The sequence below is a fragment of the Echinops telfairi genome, unplaced genomic scaffold (assembly GCF_000313985.2).
Source record: "Echinops telfairi isolate 266 unplaced genomic scaffold, ASM31398v2 ScPeMD7_23;HRSCAF=83, whole genome shotgun sequence".
In the NCBI taxonomy this organism is placed as follows: Eukaryota; Metazoa; Chordata; class Mammalia; order Afrosoricida; family Tenrecidae; genus Echinops; species Echinops telfairi.
Genome location: NW_022103920.1, coordinates 50,261,169 through 50,286,687, shown reverse-complemented (window position 1 = coordinate 50,286,687; position 25,519 = coordinate 50,261,169). Strand labels below are relative to the sequence as shown.

At 37.4% G+C, this 25,519-nt stretch overlaps 1 protein-coding gene across 4 annotated transcripts in view; it reads left to right on the top strand.

The window, feature by feature from the left end:
- Positions 1–25,519, top strand: part of SEMA3A (semaphorin 3A) — a 382,377-nt gene that overhangs the window by 199,833 nt on the left and 157,025 nt on the right. For all 4 annotated transcript variants that reach the window (XM_045288865.1, XM_045288867.1, XM_045288866.1 and 1 more), the window contains 2 exons: positions 9,779–9,936; positions 11,930–11,992. In XM_045288865.1, coding sequence (XP_045144800.1) covers positions 9,779–9,936; positions 11,930–11,992 — 221 coding nt within the window. The remainder of the gene's footprint in view (positions 1–9,778; positions 9,937–11,929; positions 11,993–25,519) is intronic.

Below are 25,519 nucleotides of genomic sequence, written 5' to 3'. Positions count from 1 at the left end.
CCACACACCGATGATAATTGTCTATCTTGTGGAATATCACATCATAATAGGTGGCTAACAATTTACCTGGTTTTGTGTGCAGAGTGTTTGTTTTTGTTAGTAAGCAAATCATAGAAATACTAAACCACTTGGTGAATACAAAATAAACAGAATAAATCTTTAATGTAAAAAAATTAATATTAGGATCAATTATGTGTTAAAATAGTGCATTTTTCTGAAGAGGGTGTTTGATTACAAATACATATTTATTCCCGTTATTGTTTTACACAGAATACACAGTTGAAGGAATGTGTTACCCAAATAAAAAAATAAAAACTAAACTAAACTCAATGAGAATTAGTGTGTGATCTACCTAGGTTCACTAATGCCAAATTGATTCTATAGAAATTGTGGTAGTTGTTTGCAATAACATTTGGTTGGTTGTTTACTGAATATGAAAATAAACAGGTTAATTGATCATAAGGATCGATATATAACGGCCTCCCAGGGGGACGAACAACAGAAAAGTGGGTGCAGGGTGACAGAGGATGATGTAAGATATGAAAATAATAATCTATAATTTATCAAGGGTTTATGAGCAAAAGCAGGGGGAGAGAGAGGTGGGAAAATGAGGAGCTGATATCAAGGGCTCAAGTGGAAAGAAAATGCTTTGAAAAATAATGATGGCAGCATATGTGCTTGACACACTGGATAAATATATGGATTGTGATAGATGTAAGAGCCCCAGTAAAAGTATTTAATAAGAAAATAAACAGGTTGTGGTAAGATAGAAGGAATATTAAATATCTCGCATTAATATTTATTTTAGTTTCCAATACTAGAGTATGTCGTTGTGATTTTATTTTAAATCACCAAGACATAAAAGAAACCCTTAAAATCTGAAGGAGCCTTCATCATTTCAAAGAGGAGTGATCTGATATCAAGTGCAGTTGAATGTGCCTGTGTCATGGATAAACAGTCATAACTTTCAATCATGAACATAGAATTCTGGAGCAATGCAGATATGTTTTCAGGGGAAAAAACAACCTGATTTAAAATTCAATTTTAGTCCTATAAACTAGTGAAATAACTCGTAATTGCTCTAAAATGTTGTTTACTCTCTGCTGTGAGGGTCTCAGAAAAAGTCTTGTCTTAGTGGCAAACACTGTGAAAAGTTTGTTATGAGGAACGTGTACAGGCAAAATGCATATGTGTGAAAACAATGGAAATAGCCGTTCTAGGGAAATGTTCAGTCTCCTTGTTTTGTTTTCAATGAAATGGTTTAATGTATTTGCGACAACATTTCTTTAAATGTAGTTTGTTTCCAGAGTGAATATATATTATACATATATGTACAAGTATAAGCCATTGGACTTTTCTCTAAGTTGTCTGTACATAAGAAACATTAGCTCTCAAATGATTGGTAAAATTTAATCTATAATACATTGTTCAATTTTGTGAATATTTTCATTGGTAGGATTTATGATATAAAAATTCATTATATCATTTATATTATTTAGAATGAATGATTTAGACATTGGCAAATATTTTTTTATTTGTCTGGACCTTAATTAACTTCTCCTTGTCTAGAAGAGTGAGTACACATACTACACTAATATTTAACTCCTACTAATGCCAATGAGCCCCAAGGTGATGCCTAGGTAATAAGGCACTGCCTTCTAACCAGAAGGCAGGAGGTTTGATCCACACACAGTTGCCTCAGATGAAAGTTCGGAGATCAAATTCCTAAGCATCAGCCACTGAAACTTCTATGCATCACAGTTGTACTCTGACACACAGGAGCTGGAGGCAATTCAAATACAAGTGGAAAAACGTATGCAAAGAGCTCATCCTAGAGTGCTCATTATGCAAACCACTGTGCTAGGCTCTTCATTTGCATGGTTTAGTTTCACTTTCATTTTAACTGTTGGAAGATGTATTATTAACCCATCATCGAGTAAATGGAGGCACAAAGAAGCTTAAGAACTGTGTCCCCAGAAGGCATACCTAGCCAGCAGGCACTGTGCTATTGCTGCTGTTTTGACCTATTACTGGCTGACTCCAAGACCTATCACTCCAGGAGTTGTCTTCCTATAACTCCTACTGCTTGATACTTAGAGCTCCCTTATGCAGTTTCTTAATGTGTTTCCAATTAAAGTTCACTCGTATGTCCCTTACCTGACCTTTTATTGCTTGAAATCACTATGTGTTTGTTTTGGTTTGGGCCAAGTTGAGTGCTTTTCAGTTCCCTTGGCTCCCCATAGTTTGCCCTCTCTGGCCAAACTAGGATAAATCCTAGAAGCAGAAGGAAAGGTGAAGAGTTTCTAGTATATCCAGGAACCCGACCTCTTGAAATGGCCATGCACTCCGGATATAGACATATCAGGTGATACAGCCCCTGCCTCTAGTGGTAGCTCCTTTAATACTCACACAACCCAAGAGATTGGTAGTGTAGTGTCATTGATCCCTGGTTTAGGCAGGAAAAGAGAAAAGCCTGGATAGAAGTCCTAGCAGGGCTCTCGAGTAAGCATTGGATTACTAACCGTAAGATCAGCAATGCAAACCCACTAGCCCCTTCGGTAGAGAAAATGTGGATATCTGTTCCTGTAAATGGTGAAGTCTTCAGAGACCCTATGTAGTCACCATAAGTTGGAATCTACTCTGATTTTATTTACTGCCTGTAGCACAGATATTTTAACTTTCCTTCAGACTATGAAGAAGCTCAATATCAGAATCCAGGGATAGTTCTAAATATTTGAAATCAGATATCACATAATGGTTCTGTCTTTGCATTGTAAGGTCATTGCTGTGTTTATTTCAGACATGGTTCACATAATGGTTTTAACCCCTGAATAAAGCTATTTATATTTATGCATTTTTTGAAGAGACAGGAAGCAGGGAAGCATAATCTTGTTCTTCCAGAAAAATTCCAGAAGCATCTTTTCACAGTTTTTGAACAATTAGTTTTATAAAATGGTTGGATATAAGACAGATTGATAATAGATAAGCAATTGATAGTTGTCTAGTTTTTATGGCAAAGAAACCATGAGATCTACAGATTGTGGAACTATTAGTTAAATGTTCCTGAGACCAAGTAATACAAATTCTGGTAGGACTGCACTAATTAAATGTATGTGAGGAAGGTTTTAAGAGAAATTCAAGGAAAATGTCATTTGTTCTATGTGTATTTCTGGGAGTATTGAGTTGAACTGACCTGCAGATTTCTTTATGAGACTTTACATTGTGTCAGGAACAATTGCAGCAAGGCCAAACATGCTTTCCTGTGCTACAGGAAGAATGAGGACATTTGTAATTGAATGGTTGTGACCCAATATCGAATACTAAGTTTGAAGTAGGAACTCCATGATCTATGGAAATAAGCTTTTTGATAATAAAATAGAGGAGGGGGTAGTAGGAGAAATATATGAAGCAAGACAATTTGGCACATTACAATTGTTTTCTGGGCGTGAAACATAGGACAGCGGTTTGGATCTACATTACTTCTTTGCCTTTCAGAAAGCAAGCATATTGCACCCATTAGGAATCCTGATGAAAGGGGTCCTTTGAAGTGTGTTGGAACTCTGATTGTACAGTGCTTAACTGATCAACTGTTAATTGAAACGTTGGCAATTTGAACCCACCAGGTATTCCATAGAAAAGGAAGTGGCAGTTTGTGCCTGTAAAAATTACAGCCTTAGAAACTGTTGGGTTAGTTCTAGTCCGTCTCGGGAACACTATGTGTCAGCAAGCCTTGACAGCAATGAGTATTACGTGTGAGCTAGGCATATTTGAATCAGTTATTCAGGACACATAGTTTTAAAGAACATCCATTATTTTTACCCTAGAGAGAGAAACATGTGATGGGAATTCAAAAGGTTCATGAAAAAAAATTGAACCACAAAAAAAAAAGGTATTTTTCCATGTAGGTGTGAATATATATATATTCACACCTACATTTATCCTACCCCCGTACTCCTTGTCCAATATTTGACACTTGTGACAATCATATTTCAACTAGCATGGTAAACATGGTGAAACGGGGTCAGTAGAGCTTCCGTCATAAGTACAGAGTAGGAAGAGGATGCCCACTTCTGAGGGATGAGCCACTGGAATCTTCTGAAGAGCAGCGGAACATTGTCAGATATCAGGCCTGGAACTGAGTGGCTCACCTTTTAAGGTGCTCAAAGTACATCTGGGACATTGTCTCCCCAAGTGGGTGGTTTAAGGCAGTCAAGACCTTCATCTGAGAGTGGGGTTAAGTGCCTCAATGTTAAAAGAAACAACTACCACTAATCACAACTTTGAATGTAAAGTGCAGATGTAGGGAAATTGACATGCATAAAAATGAAATAAAATGAATAAAAATCTGAATATATCCAAGGCATTAGTGAGCTGATATGGACTAGTTTGGGGTATTTTGTATCCTAAAAACATATGGTTTATTATGCTAGGATTGGAACATTCAAGAGTAATGGTGTCACCTTAATTGTCAAAAAGAACATTTCAAGATTTATCCTGAAGTACAATGTCATGACAAGATAAAATCTGTACATTTAAATGGAGATTGAGTTTCTTTAACTATCATTCAAATATCTACACCAACCATAAAGTTAGTATTATGAAATTGAAGAGTTTTACCAAATTCTTCAGCCTGAAATTGATCAAACATGCCATCAAGATGCATTGGTAATTACTGGTGATCAGAATGGGAAAGTTGGAAACAAAAAAGAAGGATCAGTATTTGGAATGTAAGGATTTTGTGATAAAAATGAAGCTGGGGATTTCGTGACATAAATTTTCTAGACCAAAACTTTTATTGTTGCAAATATATTTAACAATAGCATCAAATGTGACTATATATACATGAAATTCACTAGATTAAAGACACAGGAAATAAATGGACTGCATCTGTAGGAAAAGACTACGGAGATACAGTTTCATCACTTAAAACAAGGCCAATGGGCAATTGTAGAATTGGTCATCAATTACTCATATGTAAGCTCATTAAAGTTGAAAAAAATTAAAGAAATCCACAAAAGGCAAAATAAAAAACACTTGATTGTATCCCATCTAAATTTAGAAAGCATCTCAAAAGCAAAATGGCACATTACAAACTAATGACTGAAGAGCAGACAGATTTTGGGATGGCATAAAAATATCGTATAGAAAGAAAGCAAACGGTCACTTCAGTGAGAAAGAAAGAAAATGTCAAACGCGTGTCAGGAGAGATTCGGAAGCTTTCTCTTTAGTATAGAGTAGCTAACGTAAATTGAAGGAATAATGGCGTAAAGTAGCTAAACAGAAAATTTTAAAGAGCAGCTCAAAATTACAAAATAAATTTTTATAATGATATGCTCAAAGGCTTAGAGTTAGAAATCAATAAAGAACATACTCAGCATCTCTAAAATTCGATTAAATTCTAACAAAATAAAACAAATAAAATCGAAATAACTCAAACTTCAAGTGGCAATATTAAATTACTATGTAAGAAATATATTGATTTGTGCAGGAAGCATCAAAAGAAAAAACGAGACACTTCACTGGAGACACTTAAAAAAAATCATTTACTGTGCCTAAAAAACTGGTTGGCATTTAACCATTTCAAGGAATAGCATGACTGAGAACCAATGGTAGATACTGAAAGAAGAAGCTGCACTTAAGACATTAATGGCATAAATGTTCTAATGAAGTACATATTAATCTCTGCCACGAAAATTGGGCAAAAGCTACCTGGTCAACCAACTGGAAGAGATTGATAGTTGTGCCCACTCTAAAGAAAAATGACCCAACAAGATGCAGCACTCCTTGAACAACATCATTGATATGACATGCCAGTAACATGTTGCTACAGTCATTCAAGTCAGACTGCAGCGGTACATGGAGAAGGAGCAGAGAGAAATTGAAACTGGATTCTGAAGAGAACATGGGATGAGGGATATCAATGCTGACATATGATGGATCTTGACTGAAAAGAGTCTATAACGAAAATATACTAATTGTGCTTTATCAACCTTGCAAAAGCATTATACTGTGTAAACCACAACAAATGATGAATAACATACAAAAAGAAGGAATTCTAGAGCACTTCACTGTGCTCATCCAGAACCTTTTTTTTGGATGAACACACATTTATTTAGTTGGAACATGGAAATTTCACTGTTTGTTGTAAAATTAGAAAATCTGTGCATTAGGGTTGTATTTTTCATCATACTTATTCAATCTGTCTGCTGAGCAAATAGCCTGAGACATGGAGTATATGAAGAAGAATTGGAGGAATGCCTATTAACAATCTGTGATATAAGGGTAGCACAGCCTTGTTTGATAAAACTAAGGAAGACATGAAAAACGTGCTGATGAAATTCAAGGTTGATTACAACTTCAGTACTGATTACAACTCAATGTACAAAAAACAAAAAGCCTCTCAACTGGACTAACAGACAACATAATTATAAATGAAGAAAAGTTTAAAGTCATGAATTCTGCTTTACTTGGATACAGTCAACAGCCATGGAAGCAGCAGTCAAGAAATCAAAGGGCTGAGCTGACCCCTACCCTAGAGATATATGCTACAGAAGACAACACTAAACCTACACGCTGGGGAGAGGGCCCTGCCTGCCACGCCCTCAGGAGGCAAACCAAGAAGAAAGAGAGTGTGGGTCTAGACCCCATATCAGCACACCAGGCCCTGAGGATGAAGTCCCTGAATGGAGCTGCTAAGGCACAGGAGGACTGTAGGGCCTCCAATAGCCCGACACATGATATGTCTCCTCACTGGAGCATCCTGCAACAGAGGACAATACTGGGGACACCCTGTGGGGAGTTAGTCCGGTCTGAACACCCCCACAGCAGGGCGAACCAAGAAGGGAACAGAACAGATCAGCAATGGGAGCAAAGCCAAGCCACAAAACCCCTTAGGAACCCCAAAATAGGCTTCAGGCTGGGAGGAGCAGTTCCTGGCACCTCCCAGAACTGGTGGGGAAATAGTCATAAAGGTCGGTGGACAGACTTAGAACTATGTATGCTTTGGGGTTTTTTGCTCGTTATCTATTTTCCCCTTTTTATTCAATATTTTATGTTCTTTTGTTTCATCTCTGTTATTGTTGGTTGGCCATATAAGGTATAGGAAGCAAGCTGGAGGAGAAAGCAATGGGACTGACAGTTAGGGAGGAGGAGATGGGGGCGGGGAAGGAAATGGTGAGCAAACTATGCCATACACAGGAGAACAACTAAGGAATTACAATCAACAAAGAGGGGGACATAGAGATCCTGGGGTTTCGGAGCAACAGCAATCTAGCTGAGAGGAACTACTAAGAGGCAGAAGAAGGGCAAGTGTAATGGTGGGGCAGGAGGAAGTATTTCCCCACCAGTCTGGGAGGTACCAGGAACTGCCCCTCCCAGCCTGAAGCCTATTTTGGGGGCCCCTAAGGGGTTTTGTGGCTTGGCTCCCATTGCTGATCTGTTATGTTCCCTGCTTGGTTCTCCCTGCTGTGGGGGTGTTCAGACCGGACTAACTCCCCACAGGGTGTCCCCAGTATTGTCCTCTGTTGTAGTATGCTCCAGTGAGGAGACAATCATGTTCTGGGCTATTGGAGGACCAATAGGAAAGCTTTGCTTACCATAGCTAGTAAGCAAAGCTATAGATAGAGGTATACACATAGGTGTATACTTACGTAAATATATTAATTCATAAAAATAGAGGTATTGGCCTATGTACATATATTTATATGGCAATGCATTGAGGCAGTGGACAGACTTTGGGTCTCTGCTCAAGCTCTCCCTCAATGCAAGAACACTGTTTTAACAACCTGGCATTCTGTGATGCTCACACTCCAGACAAAATGGGTGTATAAGCAAATGTGGTGAAGAAAGCTGATGGTGTCAGGCTATCAAACGATATAGCATCTGGGATCTTCAAGGCTTGAAGTTAAATAAGCGGCCATCTAGCAGAGAAACAACAAGCCCACATGGAAGAAGCACATCACCTGCATAATCATGAGGTTTCAATGGGATCAGGTAACAGGCATCATAAGACTCCAAACAACCAAAGAAACAAGAAAACATATTGTTGAGAATGAGGGGGCCCGGAGCAGAGACCCAAAACCCATCTGTAGACAATGGGATGTCCCCTCACAGAAGGGTCACAAAAAAGGGATGAGTCAACCAGGGTACAGTATAGTTCTGATGAAACACACAATATTCCTCCGGTTCCTTAAGGCATCCTCACCCCCCACTATCGTGACCCCAGTCCTCCCTTTCACTTCAGAGTAGACCGGAGGAGCATGTACTCTGGTACAGACAAGAGCTCACGTCCCATGGAATCCAGGTCAGATATACCCTTCAGGAACAAATGGGAGTGGAAATATCAGGAAGGTAGGGGGAAAGGAGAGAGGAAGGGGGAACCAATCACAATGATGGACACATAACCACAGCCCTCCCCACCCCCAGGGAGGAACAACAGACACCAACCGTGGAGGAAGGGAGACAGCAGTTAGTGTAATATATGAAAATAATAATTTATAATTTATCAAGGGGTCATGAGGGTGGGAGTGCGGAGGGGTGGAGAAAGAGGAGCTGAAACAAACGGCTCAAATCAAAAGTAAATGTTTAGAAAATAATGATGGCTACATATGTACAAATATGCTTGATACAATTGATGATGGATTGTTACAATATCAGTAAGAGACCCCAATAAAATTATCTTTTAAAAATAAAATTAAATGAAAAAGAAATAATAAAAAATAAAACACCTAAAAATGTAAAAGAAAGAAAAGAACTCAAAGGACTTCGTGCACAGGCAAATCTGCTACACAAGCCCGCTTTAAAGAATTAAAGACAAAGAAGTCGCTTTGAAAATTCAGACAGCTCTGACCAATTCAATAGGTCCAGACTGTGTGTCCTCCTCCTGGCATAACTTGGATCTTGTAAAACCATCTGGTCTTTGAAAACTGACTGTGTCAATTAGTGAGGCATGACTGTGTATGCACACACACTGTAAAACTATCAGATATTTAGAGAAAACCAATTTGGTGCTTATCAGTAATTATCTTCTAATACAACAGTGTTCTTATATCTTATGTTATTTATAATCTGAAAAATATTTCTCTAAATTAAAACACATATTTAAAAGTTCAGTATATTCACAGTAAAACAAACTTGGAAGTAAAATTAAACTATAAAAATTGAGATCAGAAAGTATAATATAATTTGAATTGAATCCACATTTTCATAAAAATCTAAACTTACTGTGTGTGTATATGTTGGTTCCAAGCTACTTCAAATTGTTTAAATGGTCGGTTAATGATTTAATGGTAATCAAGTCATATTTAACTTCCTTTGTAAAAAGAGACCTCAAGCCACCGAGGGAAGTCAGTTGAATGCTGCTCTTGCACTCTCTTTGCTCTAAAGACCCCTAGGTTTAACTTTCAAGGTAATGGTTTGGACCAAATGCAATCACTTTAAAAAGCTTGGTAAAAAAATAAAGGAAAAAAAAGTCATGGATTTTACTGACCATTCTGAGGCATCACTACACATAAATATACCTTACTAGATCAGTTTACATGGACACAATATATTGATTCCTTTCTTTAGGGATTTGTAATCTGAGTATAAAATGAGCAAACTGACAAATGCAACTCCCATTCTACTGAAATGTCAAATATAGGTTTCTTGCATATTTAGTATTATGAAAAAAGCCGCTGGTTTATAAAGACAGCATACAGTAGTCATGTTGCAATGTGCCAACAGTCTATGCTGTGTAGGACCTCACATTAACCCCGGTGTCTCGCTTTTTCCCATGCAGAAATGTTGGAATCTAACAACGTGGTCACTTTCCACGGCTTGCCCAACAGTTCCAGTTACCACACCTTTCTCTTGGATGAGGAACGGAGTAGGCTGTATGTTGGAGCAAAGGATCACATATTCTCATTCAACCTCGTTAATATCAAGGATTTTCAAAAGGTATTTTTCTTTTAATGCATGTACTTTATTAGAAACATCTAGTTATAGAGAACTCACAGAAAATGGATTTAAATTGATATTTTATGATTACAGATACAAATATAAAAATAATGTTATATAAGAACTTGTACTTAAAAAATATTTGTGTTCTTGGTGACGGGAATATACATAGTGGAACATACAATGATTCAGTCACTTCTACATGTAAAATTCAGTAGCATGAACTTTATTGCTGAAATTCTACAATCCTTTTCATGTGTTTTTGTAGCGATTCCTCCCTCAATGCCCCTAACTTCAACTTGTCCTTGCCCAGTTAAATCATTGTTTTCCTATATAAAGTACGTATGTAAGCATTTGTAGATATACATAATGACTTATTTTATACATTTATATGTGAATAACTACATACAGGTCTCTAGATTGCCTACAAGAGGAAAGGTTGTTGGTAGGGAAAATGTAGCCTACAACTTGTGTTTGTAAAAATAGATTTATCAGAACACAATTGTATTCATTATTGTGTATGTCTACGTTCTTGCAACAATTACAGGTTTGAATAATTCTGACAGAAGTCATCTGACCCAAATGGCTAAAATCTTTAAAAATAAAAGTTTGCTCATGGTTATTTTTAAGCATGAGCACTCTAACATTTTAAACGTTATTCTTTAGAGAGATTCTAACTTGTTTTATTAATATTACACAGTTTGGAACAAGTCAAATTTTAACTTTTATTTATGCACCACTGTACATGAAAATAAAAACAAATGAAAAGAAAAAATATACACACATGAAAATCATAATGATAAAAGCAAATATATCTCCAAGAATTGTTGAATATTTATAATAGTGACATACCCGTGAAATCCATAAATCATGTTTATTAAAGGTTATTTAAACATAGCCCAATTTTTTAATAAACACACTGTGTTTTACTTTTTAATGTCTTATTTTGAGTATTACATTTCCCCCCTAATTTTATGTCAATATATTGATTTGTTATGCCCCAGTAGATGTAGATGTGATTGGAATTTATTAGAGAATCTGAAAATTTTGTATTATAATTTCAATAAACTATTTGTGTTAAGGAGAATGCATTCACAATTCTCTAAACCTTCAGAATTCTCTTGGCTCATCTCCATCACTTTAGTCACACGTCATAGAATCCTTAGGAAGGAGGAGCAGAAGAAAGGCTTAGCATCTCCTTCCAAACTAACAACGTCATTGAGAATATTACAGAGGGAAGTTCTACTCTGAATCACATGGAAGCAATAGGAGTTAAAATTGACTAGAGGCAACTGGTTTGGGTTTTGATTCACAAAAGAAGCTTTGGACAAAAACAAAAAGAACAATCGCATCTTAATTTAAGGTTTTCTGATGAACTAGGGAAGGGTGATAGATTTTTTTTATAGCTACAAATTTGCTTCTACTGTTATACCCCAATATAAGCAGTGGTATTCTTAACTGTTTTCCTTGTCCAAAAAAGAGAAATATAAATTGGATGGGTTTTCTACCTATGCTAGTGTTCATTTTAACATCCCTTGATGATATCTGGGTTGGAAAAATGGATTCAAGGCACCTCAGATCTGCAAACTTTGAATCAATATCCCATGAAAGAGGAAGACCAGCTAATTTAGAGTATGAGCTGTGTTCTCCTCAGATTATAAACTCTCTTCACTAAATTGTCATCTCTTCAATTTGAACTTCTCCCAACGAGTCACAATTCTTTTCATCTCACACATATATGTTTACCTAGTTTATTTTTGATTTGCTCATCCATTATGCCTCTCACTCAAACCTTAATGGGTAGTAGGAGAGGGAATGATTTAAATCCACAGCAATTAACTGATGTGATTGTCAAGTCTCAACGTTAAGGTCTCTGCCACCTAGTGACTTATGGCACATTCATAATTTGTCTTCATAGTTTGGTCTGAAAGTTTACATGACATCAGATCTGTTAGAGAACAGCTGTAAAGTAGTACTTCTTCTCTGCCCTTAGATTGCGTGGCCTGTTTCTTACACAAGAAGAGATGAATGCAAGTGGGCTGGTAAAGATATCCTGGTAAGTTATTTCAGTAATTGAATAGGTAATTTATTATTCTGTGCTCTACTTTTGTGCAGCATTCCATTAAGCACCACAAATGATACTTTTGTATAAAGTGTAGTGATTATAAAAATAATCATAATCCTGAGTAAAAGCAAAATACTTTAAAAGATAAATTAACAATATGAAATCAAATAGTATACATACTTATTTCTATACATCAATTTATTTGTATAGGTTGATTTCTATTTGATAATTTATCTTGAATGATAAACAAATAGTCACTTGTCAGTATTTATGGTTCAAACACCCTTCCTTCTTTCTATTTCTCTCTCACTTTGCCCATGCATTACTTTCTCTGTCCCATTCTCCTCCCTTCTCCCCACTTCCTCTTTTCCTTGCAACCATGTGTAAATGCATTTATCAAACAGATATGGGTAGGAGATTTACCATGGTCAAGGTGATGGACATTTTGCACCATCTCTGCAGTACATAAAGGTCATCTGTGACTGATGGACAGAAATTGCTTTCAGAGAGCTCTTATGATGCTGAGAAGTGCACGCAGGAAGCTGGAGTCGCTTTTGTGGCTATCAGCTCCAAGATAGCAGGGTAGCCAGACAGGAACTGACCTGAACATGTTAGAAATGTTCGACTGCCTTGAGTATTCTCCATGGTTGCTGGAAGCTGAGCTAGCCCTTTCCTCCTGCATTTAGTCAGTGTTTCTTCAAAGAGTCAACTGGGAATAAAGCTCTTTTAAACAAGCCATTCTGGGTAATTGCTGTCTTCTTATTTACAATTTATATGCAAGGATACAACAGGAAAAGTGGAGAGAAACAACACTGGCTAATTTGATGCCATTTGAGGGGACAGTTCTTAAATGTACTGGAGAGGAAAATTGCATTCCGATGTTGAACGTGGCAGTCAGTCACCAGGAAAAGCAGGCATGTCACTGTGTAAACCCACAGAGCTTCTGCCTCACTCAGCGCAGCATCGTGCAGAACGGTGAACCAGTGTTACATGAAGCTGGGATGACGGAGCCAGCATGGCTCAGTGTTGCATCAAACACATATGTTAAATCAGCCACTGGAATATCGGCCACTGAACATGAACTTTATGGTCAAAGGGAATCTGAAGCTAGGGACACATTCTTATGCTCTCAGAAAACCCATCCTTTCCTTTCTTCCCTGCTCATAGTAAAACTTCTGACAACAATAGTAATCTAATAGATAGATAGATAGATAGAATCTTTTATAAGTCAGTATATGGCTATAAAAATGTTACCATACTAATATCTTTTATTTTACATTTCCATGGCATTTTAATCATTACTAAAAGCCAGACCAAACCCATGGTCATTGCTAAGTTGATTACAACTCATAGTGACCCTATAGGATGGTGGAGAACCGTGCCTGGATTTGAGCTTGCAAAGCTCTGTGAAAGCAGGCAGCCTCACCTAGTTCCCATGAAGCAGTGTGTGGGTTTGAACTACTGACTTTGTAGTTCGCGGTCCACTTCTTCCCCCCACTGTAACACCAGGACACCTTCTCCTCAAAAGGAGTGAAAAGCTCATGAATTTTTCCATTGATATTTGAAGATATTTGTAGTATGTGCATACTATTGGTCAATGACCAAGCAAGGTGGTCAGTACATTCATTGCAGGCACCTTCATTCCATGGCTGTCATCAACATTTGTCCTCACTTCCTGCTATTTTTCTGGTGCTTAAAATCCACTTTGTTATTCACAATAACAGTTTTATTGGTGGCTTAACTACAGTGACCTTTTTTTTTGCAAATGAAAGCTGAATACATGCAAAGCTGGTGAAAAAATCTGTTTCGAATCAACAGCACTCTGATTCTTCTTTGTTTCTCCTTCTAAACCATCTCTCTTTGCACCAGGCTCAATAAAACCAAATGGCATCCGTACGACTGTTAGAAATATTTTGAACATAGTTGGAAATCAAAATTCAACCATCTGAGAAGGAAAAAAAGCAGATTCTCATAACAATCTCATTCTTGGAAACATTTCAAAGTAATACCATGCACCTGAACTCTGGTGCTTCTTGCAATTCTACAGGGATTTTTTTAAATATATATTTTTTGAATTAAATTGCTATGTACTTTTAATGCTATGGTTGATCATATCATTTTCATCAAACTTCCCATGGCTCAAATTTTAGGAAGGTAATGACACTAATTTCCAAGTGAGAATTTGAACTGCCCATGTGTCTTCAGTTGGATTGTAGTGCAATATGCACACATTTACCCTTGAATTTAATTTAGGTTTTCAGAGTCAAAGTTGACACCAACTTTTACCTTTAGATTTTATTTAAGGCATGAAAAAAATTGTCCAGTAGATAATTAGATGTGTCTCTTAATTTCCAAGCCCATAAATTTCATAGATTTCATTAAACATGTAAGAATCCATATGTATACTTGTCAGAAGACAATTTTTCATGAGTCTCACAATTCTGAAAGTCTTATGAAGAGAGGTACTGATTGCTTTTATTCTGGGTGATCTGTGAGCATGCTGTACAATAAACAATGTTGGAAGATGGTTGGTGTCTCCCTCTGAAGCAAAGGGCTGGTCAGCAAGCAGCCTTGGGAAATAAAACTAGTGAATTTTTCTTGAACAAAGGACCACTTTCCATGTTATGAAGGATAAACCTAAAATTCTCCTCCAGAGCTAAAGACCAGTGTGCTTATACCTATTATAAGATATTAAAGTTCTTCAATCCCATGGTTCCTTGCCTAGGATGTAATTTACTGAATGTAAATTACATGTGTCCCCAGTAGGAATGGAGGCACAAGATATGCTCATACTCTTGCTAGTGTGCTTTCTATGACTTACAAAGTCCTTTGTTTCTGACCCAGAGAGTCAATATGCTCAGCCACCATCTATAACATTGTGGCAGTCCAACTTGTTATCTTTTAATGGCACAACCTCAGAGCCTTGAGTTTTTCACGGTTTTGATTTTTACCTAGAATATTTTTTTGTGTGTGAGCATAGTAAATAATCCCAAATGAGAAATTATAGTCAGTTCAGTCATTTAAAATATAATGATCCCCATGATTAAATCTGATAACAGAATGAGTACACAGATAACTGATTTATAACAAAGATTAATGAAAATTGCTTTATTAAGTGTTACAAAAACTGGCATAGATTGGTATGTGGTAGTAACTTCTGCTTGGAGTTAACTGATCTGAGTGATTACAGTCTAAATGCATCATTGGACTGAATAAGAATAATAATAAGCATTTACTGAAGCTTATTTTAAACTTGACATTTTTCAAAAGGTAACATATGTATTAACTAATCTGTTACTGTTAGCTGCTGTCGAGTTGATTCCTACATATGCTCAACCTAGGTATGTCAGAGTAGAACTCTGTGTCATGGGGTTTTCCTTTGGGAGCAGACTGTCAAACCAAGGTGCTAAGGGGTCTCTAAGTGTATGTGAACCACTAATGTACTGAGCCATTTGTGTCATCCAGAAAACCATTAATGAGTTTAGGTGGCTAATATTTAGTTAATCAGCTGCTTGTTTTATTATATCAAAGGTAAATGTAAGAGATTAAGGAAACAGGTTTTATATCTGTATTGGAGATTATATATATATATCCCTGCAGAAATAGCATTTTGAAGGTTTGCTAATAAATTTCTTTAGAGACACTGGATTTTTTTATTATTTTAAATTAATGCATTTTACTAGTAAAGCAAAAGAAGATGGTAATTATATATATTGGTTATGCATTGAGCAGATAACTGTTCCATGGGAGAAAAATGAGACTGCCTACTCTTGTAAAGATTTAGTCTCAGAAACTCAAAGAGGCAATGCTACCCTGCCCTGTAGGATCACTATGAGTCCAATTCGACTGCAAGGCAGTGAGTTTGGTTTTTGATTTTGGCTTTGACATGAATAATTCTCATGTATACAAACATAGTTTATTTGGAAATATTTAAGTTTTAATACTAAAATTTAACTTCTTACATTTATAAAACTAAATATATTTGCAAAGATCAATTATAATAATAGAAAACTTTAGGGGAAAAAACTGGGCTTAAAAATTTTGCCTATATTTTTTTATATATTAGAAATTTATGGGTTTTTTTTCTTAAAAGCCTGAAATGAAGTTCAAATGTTTCAAATTGGTTTAAAATATTATTTAGATGTGATTTTATACCATTAATTCTCTTATGAATCAATGTAAAGACTTTTAGAATACAGTAAGTCATTTATCCTCTGTAAGGTTCACTAGAATGAATTGGACTATTTCTCTGGGTTTTGGCCAGTGTCTTCTGAATTCCTAGCAAACTGCTGCAAGTGCAACTGACATAAGGTTTCTATAAGTCTTCATCTGTATTATGCTCCTTTCTGTGCTGGATAGTTTTGGTAGATGGATTTCTATTCATTTCTGACAAATCACAAATCCAATCACAGAATTAACATATATTCCGGGAATACATAATTGTCTTTTCAGCAATTCACTGCCATCTAGTAAATTCAGACTCCCTGTAGAATGGAGTAAATGCCCTCGCCATACAGTGGTTCTGTGTTGGGCTGCAGTTCATGGTCGGTGGTTCAAAACCACCAGAAGCTCCACGGATTCCCCTTACAATTTAAATTCAAACTCATTACCATAAAGTATATGTCAACTCACAACAACCCTGTACATAGAGGGGGTAGAACTGTCCCTGTGGCTTTCTGAGACTGTTAACTCTTTATGGGAGTAGAAAGCCCCTCTTTCTTGCTTATGTTATAACGAAAAATCAAACAAACTTGTAGACTGCCATTGAATCAATTCTGTTTCATAGTAAATAAGATGTAAATTGTTATGGGAGCAGAGAGCCTTGTCTTTCTTCCATGGAATGGTGTGCAGGTTCAAAATGCTGACCTTTAGATTAGCAACCACAACTAATAACCCACCAGGACTCCTCACTATGCAAATGGCAAATAGACTACCAATGAGTCTATTCCCAATCATAGAAACACTGTGGAAGAGCTGACCTGCTCCCACAGGCTTCAGAGAACAGGTAACCTCATCCTCCCATAAAGCGGCTGCTAGTTCCGAACTGCCAACCTTGTGGTTAGCAGCCAAATGCTTATCTGACTGCCTGCTGTATTCTTTAGGTATTAAACGGGGAATGAAAGTAGCCTATCTATTGCATTTTAAATGACACTGGGATTAAAGCCGTTTATTGATTCCAAAATACAATATGCATTTAAACATGAGGTATCCCTATATGTTTTGGATAAAGTGATCTAATAATGGATTTTTGTTTATCATGAATTTTATATTGCATCACAGTGAACTATTCTATGGTAGGATGAGACAGCTATAAATGAAGCCTTGATCACAGATGAGGCATTACATTCATGATAGAGATGGGGACTGTATGACATGGATTAGAATTCACATGATGGTGGGATGTACAGAAGACATCTAATGAAGGCTGTTGCCTCGGAGACTGTTCATGTGCCTGGAGTTCCTGGGGCTCCCTGGGCTTCGCAGTAGAAATGAAACCCAAAACGCAAAGACGAACTGAGATCCGACCCCACCATGACTCTTTCATTGTCCCCAACTTGATGATCGGTTGATCATCACCCAAACACCAAGCCCAGGTGTTGGAGGAACAAAGGTGAAAGATGGGGTGAGAGTGGAGGAAGTGCTATAGCTTAACATCTGCCTCACACATATCTCCTGAAATGTCTTTGTCACAAACTTACCCAGAATCTTACAGGAAAGATAATTCTAAAAAATGTAGTTCCAGTTATTGAACTTTACACAATATAATTCCTAATAATGTCAGTGAATGATATTACTGATGGTGTGATCATCGAAATGGGACAAGTCATCCATCGTGCAATATTAAACACTGAGCATGTGGATCGCAGCACAATGTGTAACCACTGCACCCCACTATGCCACTAGTGCTCCCCACAAATGATCGTTATCAGCACCTTGGTACATATGGAATTTCATGGTGAATATGCTCAGAGCTCCTTTATAGGCTAGAAGAGAACCTCAATGGACAGCTTTTACTAATACAATTAATATAGGTACAGAGAGCCTTGGCGATAAGGTGGTTAATTGCTTGACTGCTAGCAAAAGGTTAACAGTTTGTACGCACCAGCCTGATGTTGGCGAAAGACGTGACTGCCCCTTTAAAGATTATAGCTTTGAAAACTCTTCACAGCGGTTCTAATCGATGCTATAGGGTCACTATGAATTGCAATTTACTCCAAGGTAGTAAGATGAGGGTATATAGAGTAGCTTTGTGTACAATCATTCTTGATCAAGTTTAAAGGTTTCCAGTTAAAGGGTTATATTGTTTTTCTTATAGTAAAAACACTACACAATATTTGTGAAGCTTCAAAACTAGTAGTCAACCTTGAGGGGGAAAGCCAATCAAATTGAGCAATTAAGTTAAGTGAGTTTTTTTGTTTTTGTTTTTAATATTTGGCACCAAAAAGAGTAAGATTGGAATCCTTAATATCATTGTATATATAGAAGAACTGATATTATCTTGAGATTAATATATGTTCCCCAAGTCATATTCTGGGGTCAAAAGACAAGAGTATTAAAACTATCTGGAAAATTCACTGCAATAATTTCTTTAGGGGCTTTAAAAAAATCATTTCATTCCGGTCTCACCCAACTCATCACAATCCACACATCCATCCATTGCGTCAAGCACATTTGTGCATTTGTTGCCATCATCATCCTCAAAACATCTGCTTTCTACTTGAGCCTTTAGAATCAACTCCTCAGTTTTCCCCTCCCTCCCCACCCCCTCTCCCTTACAAACCCTTGATAATTTCTAAATTATTAATATTTTGTCATACCTTACACTGTCTGACGTCTCCCTTCACCCACTTTTCTGTTGAACGTCCTCCTGGGAGGAGGATATGTGTAGATCCTTGTAATCCATTCTCCCTTTCTACCTGACCTTCCCTCCTCCTTCCGGGTATCGCCACGCTCACCACTGGTCCTGAAGGGATCATCTGTCCTGGATTCCCTGTTTTCAGTTCCTGTCTGTACCAGTGTACACCCTCTGGTCTAGCGGGATTTGTAAAGTAGAATTGGGATCATGATAGTGGGGGTGGGGCAGAGAGCATTTAAGAACTAGAGGAAAGTTGTATGCTTCATCGTTGCTACACTGCACCCTGACTGGCTCATGAAGTAAGTTTTTTCATAAAATTGCCTTTAAAGGCAGTCTTTAGTCTACCCCAGGCTTTAAGGCACTTTCAATTTGTTCCTCAATTTGCAGTACTGTTTAATGAATAGCAACATGTTTGCAATGAAAATAATTAGTCATGAAATAATTACCATTTTATTGACCCAATTGTATCTATTTTTTTAATCTTAAATTTCAAAAAGTGAAAGAATTATGGTAGCAAAATCAATTGGCCTTACTTTGCAATTGTTCTTCTCAATAGCAAAGATTAAAGAAATATGTCCCCAAATGGACACAATGGCCAGCTCACTTTTTGGTAAGGCAGATGCTAAAAAATTCCAAGTCAAAATTGCATCACAGCCACTGCTACAATTATAGCATGATTAAAATTTCATTTTAATACCTATATCTCTTTAAGGAAGCGATTTCTAACATCCGCTAGTGAATGCTGAAGTATTCAGAAGACAGGACTATAAATGATCTGATCACAGCTGTGATAGCACAATGTTAAAAGTGGGCAGGGGGAGAATCATTATTACCAGATAAGTATGGAAAAGCTTAAATAGAGGGAGGATGATGTGAGTGACAGGAACAATCTCACGGATTACTGTGTTGGCACGAAGACTACTATTCAACTAGCTTGCCAAAAAACTGTGACCAGAGCAAAAGAAAGTCAACAGATTAACTTCAGGAATTAAGCTTATTAATGGATTTCTACGCAGAAATGTATCCACCCATTGTGATTAGAAAAGGCTTCTTTCATTTTGCCAGCTGCTAGATGTTGCTTTAAAATGTTTCTATGTAGACTCCTAATGGCCTAGAGACTTCTCTTCTGGCTGTACAAGGGCTCCAACCAGTTCATTCTAGTTTGAACCCCTGCTGAGAATTTGCATTTCCAGCTCAGATATACGGAATCATATTCTACAGTTTACCAAATTTCCAAGTGAATCTTATAGTCTTATAGAGATATAAAAATCATCTTGAGAAGCTATCAGAATCATATGGGGACAGTAACATATAGTGTTTATTAAATATATATTATCAGCAAAATATAAATTATCCCAGGGAGTCAAACCAGAATGAACCAGTTGGATGCCCTATATTCTACAAGCTTACTGACCTGAGGCAATGCTTGTACTATTCCGATTCATTTGGGGTTGATTTATATGTGAGCCAGAACATTGATTAATCTAATGGTGAACTGAATATATTTGACTAAAGATGGTTCTTATTTCACAGTTCTCTGTCTCTCTCCATCTTCTGATTGAGAGTAAAAAGTCACTGCACCATCTATGATTTAAAAACATGCAAAAAGGTAATTGGGAATTGGAAGTAATTTATATTCTTTGTACAAAGCATAATTATCGGAAGTTAGTTAAAAACACCTCAACTCTGTTTTAATTTTCACGCATGGAACAGTTGTTTTGACAGATGGATGGACTTTATTTTTGTAACCGTCCTGGAAAAGTCTGTGTAAAACAGCCTCATCAGTGCTACATATCCGTAATGTTTGTTTTTGAATCACTGTCTTTGGCTCCTATAGTTTTTGTCTGGGCATAGACCTTTTCTTTCTAATTTATTCTGCGAAGTTAATCTCTCCATGTGTAATTCCTTTCTACACTTGATTTGAAAACACTTGAAACCCTTTAAAAAATAAGTTCAACTGCTTTGCCACTAAGGAAGATGAATCCTGGATCCTCGTGTGGCCTTGCGTTGTACGGACTCGTAACCGCTATCCTTTGCTGTCTAAGCTAAGTGAACGGTGTCTAATGCTGCTGGTCGGCAGTCTATTGCAGCAAAATAGTAGGTCAATATGATTCCCGGACTCTCGGGGAAACAAACTTGTTGTTAAACTTGTCTGTGTATATCAACTTAAATTCCAGAAAGGATCAAGGTTTGAAAAATGAATTCATTTTGAACTGCTTACACTCTTTTTATTATGTTGTAAATCCTCCAGTGCGGAGCAAAGCAGTGCGGTAGTAGAATGCCAAAAAGTACATTACACTCAGAGTTTGCAGAACTGTCCTGGTTCAAGAAAAGGTCAGAAACACTCTTCTTCTGTCTCCCTGGAGCAGAAATGTGTGAAGTGTGTTTCCTTTTTCTGCCACGCTTCCTGCGTTTTCAGAGGGATGTCGAAGCTTCTTCCCAATAAAATGAATATCCTGGCTTGGAACACGCAAAAACCTTGGCAGTAACAAGCAGGCGAATGAAGCCCCATGACTGGCAGGATGGACATCTTTTATGGAGGTTTTCTCTTTCAGGACACATCTTTACTAACACTATCTCTTTCAAGTGTTTGGTTCCTCTCTCCAGTTCGTTTAAATCCGAGTTTCCTCCTCCATTGTTGGTAAGGAGGCTCCTCTCAGCTATTTTTAACCTATTTTGAAAGTATTTCCTTCAATTCCTTTGTTTCAATTCAAGTGTTTTAACACACTATAAGCCCCAATTCTATTTGCATCAACCTTTACTTTCAAAATCATATTGAGCTAACCCCAAAGGTATGGCAACAATTCAACCCACTGCCAATGGGGAGAGACATTGGGGAAATGAACGGGATCAGGGATCATTCCAGGCCTTGGGGCAATAGGGTGAGTCCAGATGCTTTGTAGCTCAGGTAGACTCCATTATCAGCACTTTCAATTGAGTCCTGTGCCGGCTTTCACAGTTATTGTCCTGTGGTTGATATTTTTCCAGTAGCTCTATAATAGTATAGTTCACCTATGATACAACTATACTGACTTTTCTATGCCAGCTAAAATAGCACAAATCAAATTTAGGATCTTCAGTCTGGTCTAATTCCATAATTTTAGAATCTTGGAGAGGTTTTCTATCAGTAATTATAATCTGTGAGTTTTCATGGGAGGTCAAAGTCATTGAAAATTGTGAAAATTATCCAAATTCTAAGAGCCCTAGAGACAATGTTGGATACGTGTTGGACTGCCAATCTTGAGGCGGGTGGTTCAAAACCACAAGCTGTCTGCTCCGTTAGGGTTTCTGGGGCTGTGGATCTCTATGTCGGTAGAGCCCCTAGGACTCAATGGCAATGGGTTTGTTTAAAAAGAGAGAAAGATTTCAGAAAGTCTGTTGTATGAAGGTTCTTTAAAGTTGCAGAGGTAATGAGACTTCATTCCTGTTCACAAGCATTTATACTCAGGAAACATGTTCTTCCTTTTGTATTGTGGATAACTGAGGCCTCTACTTAAATGTCTAGATTATGCTTGGGGTTATGGATATGGCAAGAGAATTTGGTTTTAGGTGCAAAATTGCATACATATCCTCAAAAGTAAGGCATGCAGAATGAACGCCTGTTCTTTTCTCAAATGAACAAGACACCCATCTGGGCCTGCCACTGTTATTTATTAGAATGTTCGCTTTCTTACCAATATGTGCACAGCCAATTTCTTGGTCTCAACATATGGTGCTTAAACTGGTTATTTACAATCTTTAGTACTATAATATTGAGTCCACAATTAGGGATGGCTGTCTTTATATAAAAGCAGAGTATGCGGCCACCTACATGTTTCAAAGGAAGAGATGCCATAAACATTTTCCTGAAAATGGCTTCACTACACATGACTAAATCATTCTGAAAGTAGAAATAAGTCCTGTGGGTAATAGACACGAATGCCTCTTTGCCAATGAGTTTTTCAGATGTTTCCCTCTCCACAACCTCTTTCCTCCACCTTGGTGTTCATGACCTGTGCTCTTGGGGACAGTAGGGGGATTGTTGCAGAATTGTTAGCTTGTTGCTAAGAGCTGTGGATGTTTTGCCTAATATCCTGTTCAAAGTGAAGCACGGACCCAAGCATTGCATATACCTTTAAAGTTATGATATTTTCTTCCTAGCAGCTTGCAAAATAAGTTGAGTTCATAATTTAATTCCATATATAATACATACAAAAGAAAGATTCAGTACGTAGCGAAACAGTGGAAGAAAATACAAGCTTATTTGCGTTACCTTGAAAACAAATTGGCATATGTTAAGAAAGCATAAGGAATGGTACTTAGATTTATTATTTATTTTTGCCTTAAACAGGTTTAGTTGACAGCTAATACAATACATTCAAAAGCATCACAGGTTTCTATCTAGAAAAATCAACAATGATGGATAGTAACTATTTGAATTTAAATGTTAAATATTCTGCTCAAATTTGCTGTTCATTTTATGGGGGAAAAATTGTTCCCACCAAAAGAACCAGCCGCAGATACGGAATACAAAGGTGATTGAAAATGAATCCTCCATTGAAACCTCGACTTGATCAGCCCACATGACCTCAGGGTGCTCCCATGCAGTCACCTGTACTAAAGACCAACGGCAAGTTCAACAAGCACGTTTAGAGGTGCCAGGATCAATGTGGTCTTTTATATTGTTGGAGCCTTGCTTTCATGACGCTCTGCTTTTGATCTTAACATTTATAGTTGTATATCTGATTCTTAATCCCAAATTATTATAGACAAAAACGAAATAATTAAAAAAATACTTTTCAATGCAGTTTGTATTAATTCACATATAAATATTTGAATATTTATTTCAATAGATGATACTCATATTTTCTCCTCATTGTTTCTCTTATTAAATTTGGCTACAAGATTAACAAACCATACTGTTTCATTGGAAGCATAATGAGAGGTCTTTTTCCTTGTTTTCTTTTAACAATTTGGATATAGACCAAAACCAAATCCATTGCTATAAAGGCAATTCCTACTCATATAGATTCATCTATTTAATTTTTTAAGAAAGGAATTTGTGTCTGGTTCTTGATATTTTAGTAAATGTCCATTTAATATTCTGGGAATTTGGTACTCCCCTCCCTAATATATCCTCAGTTGGCAATGCAAGTCTAAATTTCCTTTTTTTTAAAAAAATAGGAGGACATGTTCTTTCACAAGATCAATAGCTTCAGTAGAATGCATAAGAAGAACATACATGCCTCCATTCGCTGTGTTTCTTCGGTGACTAAAGTGACATACCCGTGTCCTAACTTCCATGAATAGCAAAGACACTTGGCTAGAAGGTTCTCTTCAGAATTCTTTTTTACTTAAGGTCCATGTTTACTGAACAGACGAGGTCTAAGTATGAATTTAAAAAGTTCATGAACCACCTGACCATGTTTACTACTTATAGAACTCTACAAAAGGCCCTTCTGAAGACCCTGATCCCTAACTTGAAGGCCTTCCCTATCGTATTTAAATAGATACAGCTTGTGTTAGAGGCTTAAGTGACCTTTTTAGCCAGAGGTGAGTCTGCCTCCTTAGGGTGGTAAGAGGTCATTAGCAACATCCTCTAAGCTCAAAATCAGTGGCTTATCATTATGGGTTGCTAATGATAGCATTAGCTTTTATTGCTATTTTTCTGAAAGTAAACTCAAAGCTTATTTTTTTCAGGGAAATGTTTGCCATTGCCTTTTTCTGCAATTAGTTCACTACATTGCTGCACCTCATTTCTGGAAAAGTCATTAGTGATTTTTGACTATCTCTAATTGTCTTCCTCCTTTTGATAAATAAATTAGAAAAATTTTAATGAAAGACTTTTGAAGGGGCATAGTATAGTTGGGCCCCAAAGAATGAAACTTTACATATAGACATGTACATATGTAAATGTATTTAAGATTAAGGGGGGAACAGACCTAGGTACAAATAATTATAGGTTTGGTGGTAGGGTGGAAGGTGGACATTGGGCCTCCTCATGCGCACTCCCCTAATACAAGAGCACCTTGCTCAGCTAAATGGTCATTTCATGATATCTACCTTCGCGACATGATCGCTGAAGACAGATGTGTGCATAAGAAAATGTGGTGAAGAAGGCTGATGGTGCCCAGCTATCAAAAGATATAGCGTCTGGGGTCTTAAAGGCTTGTAGGCAAACAAGCAGCCATCTAGCTCGGAAACAACAAAGTCCACAGAGAAGAAGCACATGAGCCTGTGCGAACACGAGGTGTTGAAGGAAACAGGCAGCAGACACCAAAGAACAAAAACCATCATTGTGTGACCACCTTCCACACATAAACGCTGAAGACAAATGTGTGCATAAGTAAGTGTGGTAAAGAAGGCTGATGGTGCCCTGCTATCGAGATCTATAGCGTCTGGGGACTTAAAGGCTTGAAAGTAAACAAGTGGCCATCTAGCCCTGAAGCAACAAAGCCCACATGGAAGCAGCACACCAACGTGTGACCATGAAGGGCCAAAGGGACCAGGCTTCAAACTTCAAAGGCAGCAGGTGGGTGGGGGGATCATATCCTCGTCAATGAGGGTGGCGCGTGATGGAGACCCAATGCCCATCTCTAGACAACTGGACATACCTTGCAGAGGAGTAGTGGGGAGATGAGCCACTTAGGATACAGTATAGCAATAATGAAACCCACAACCTT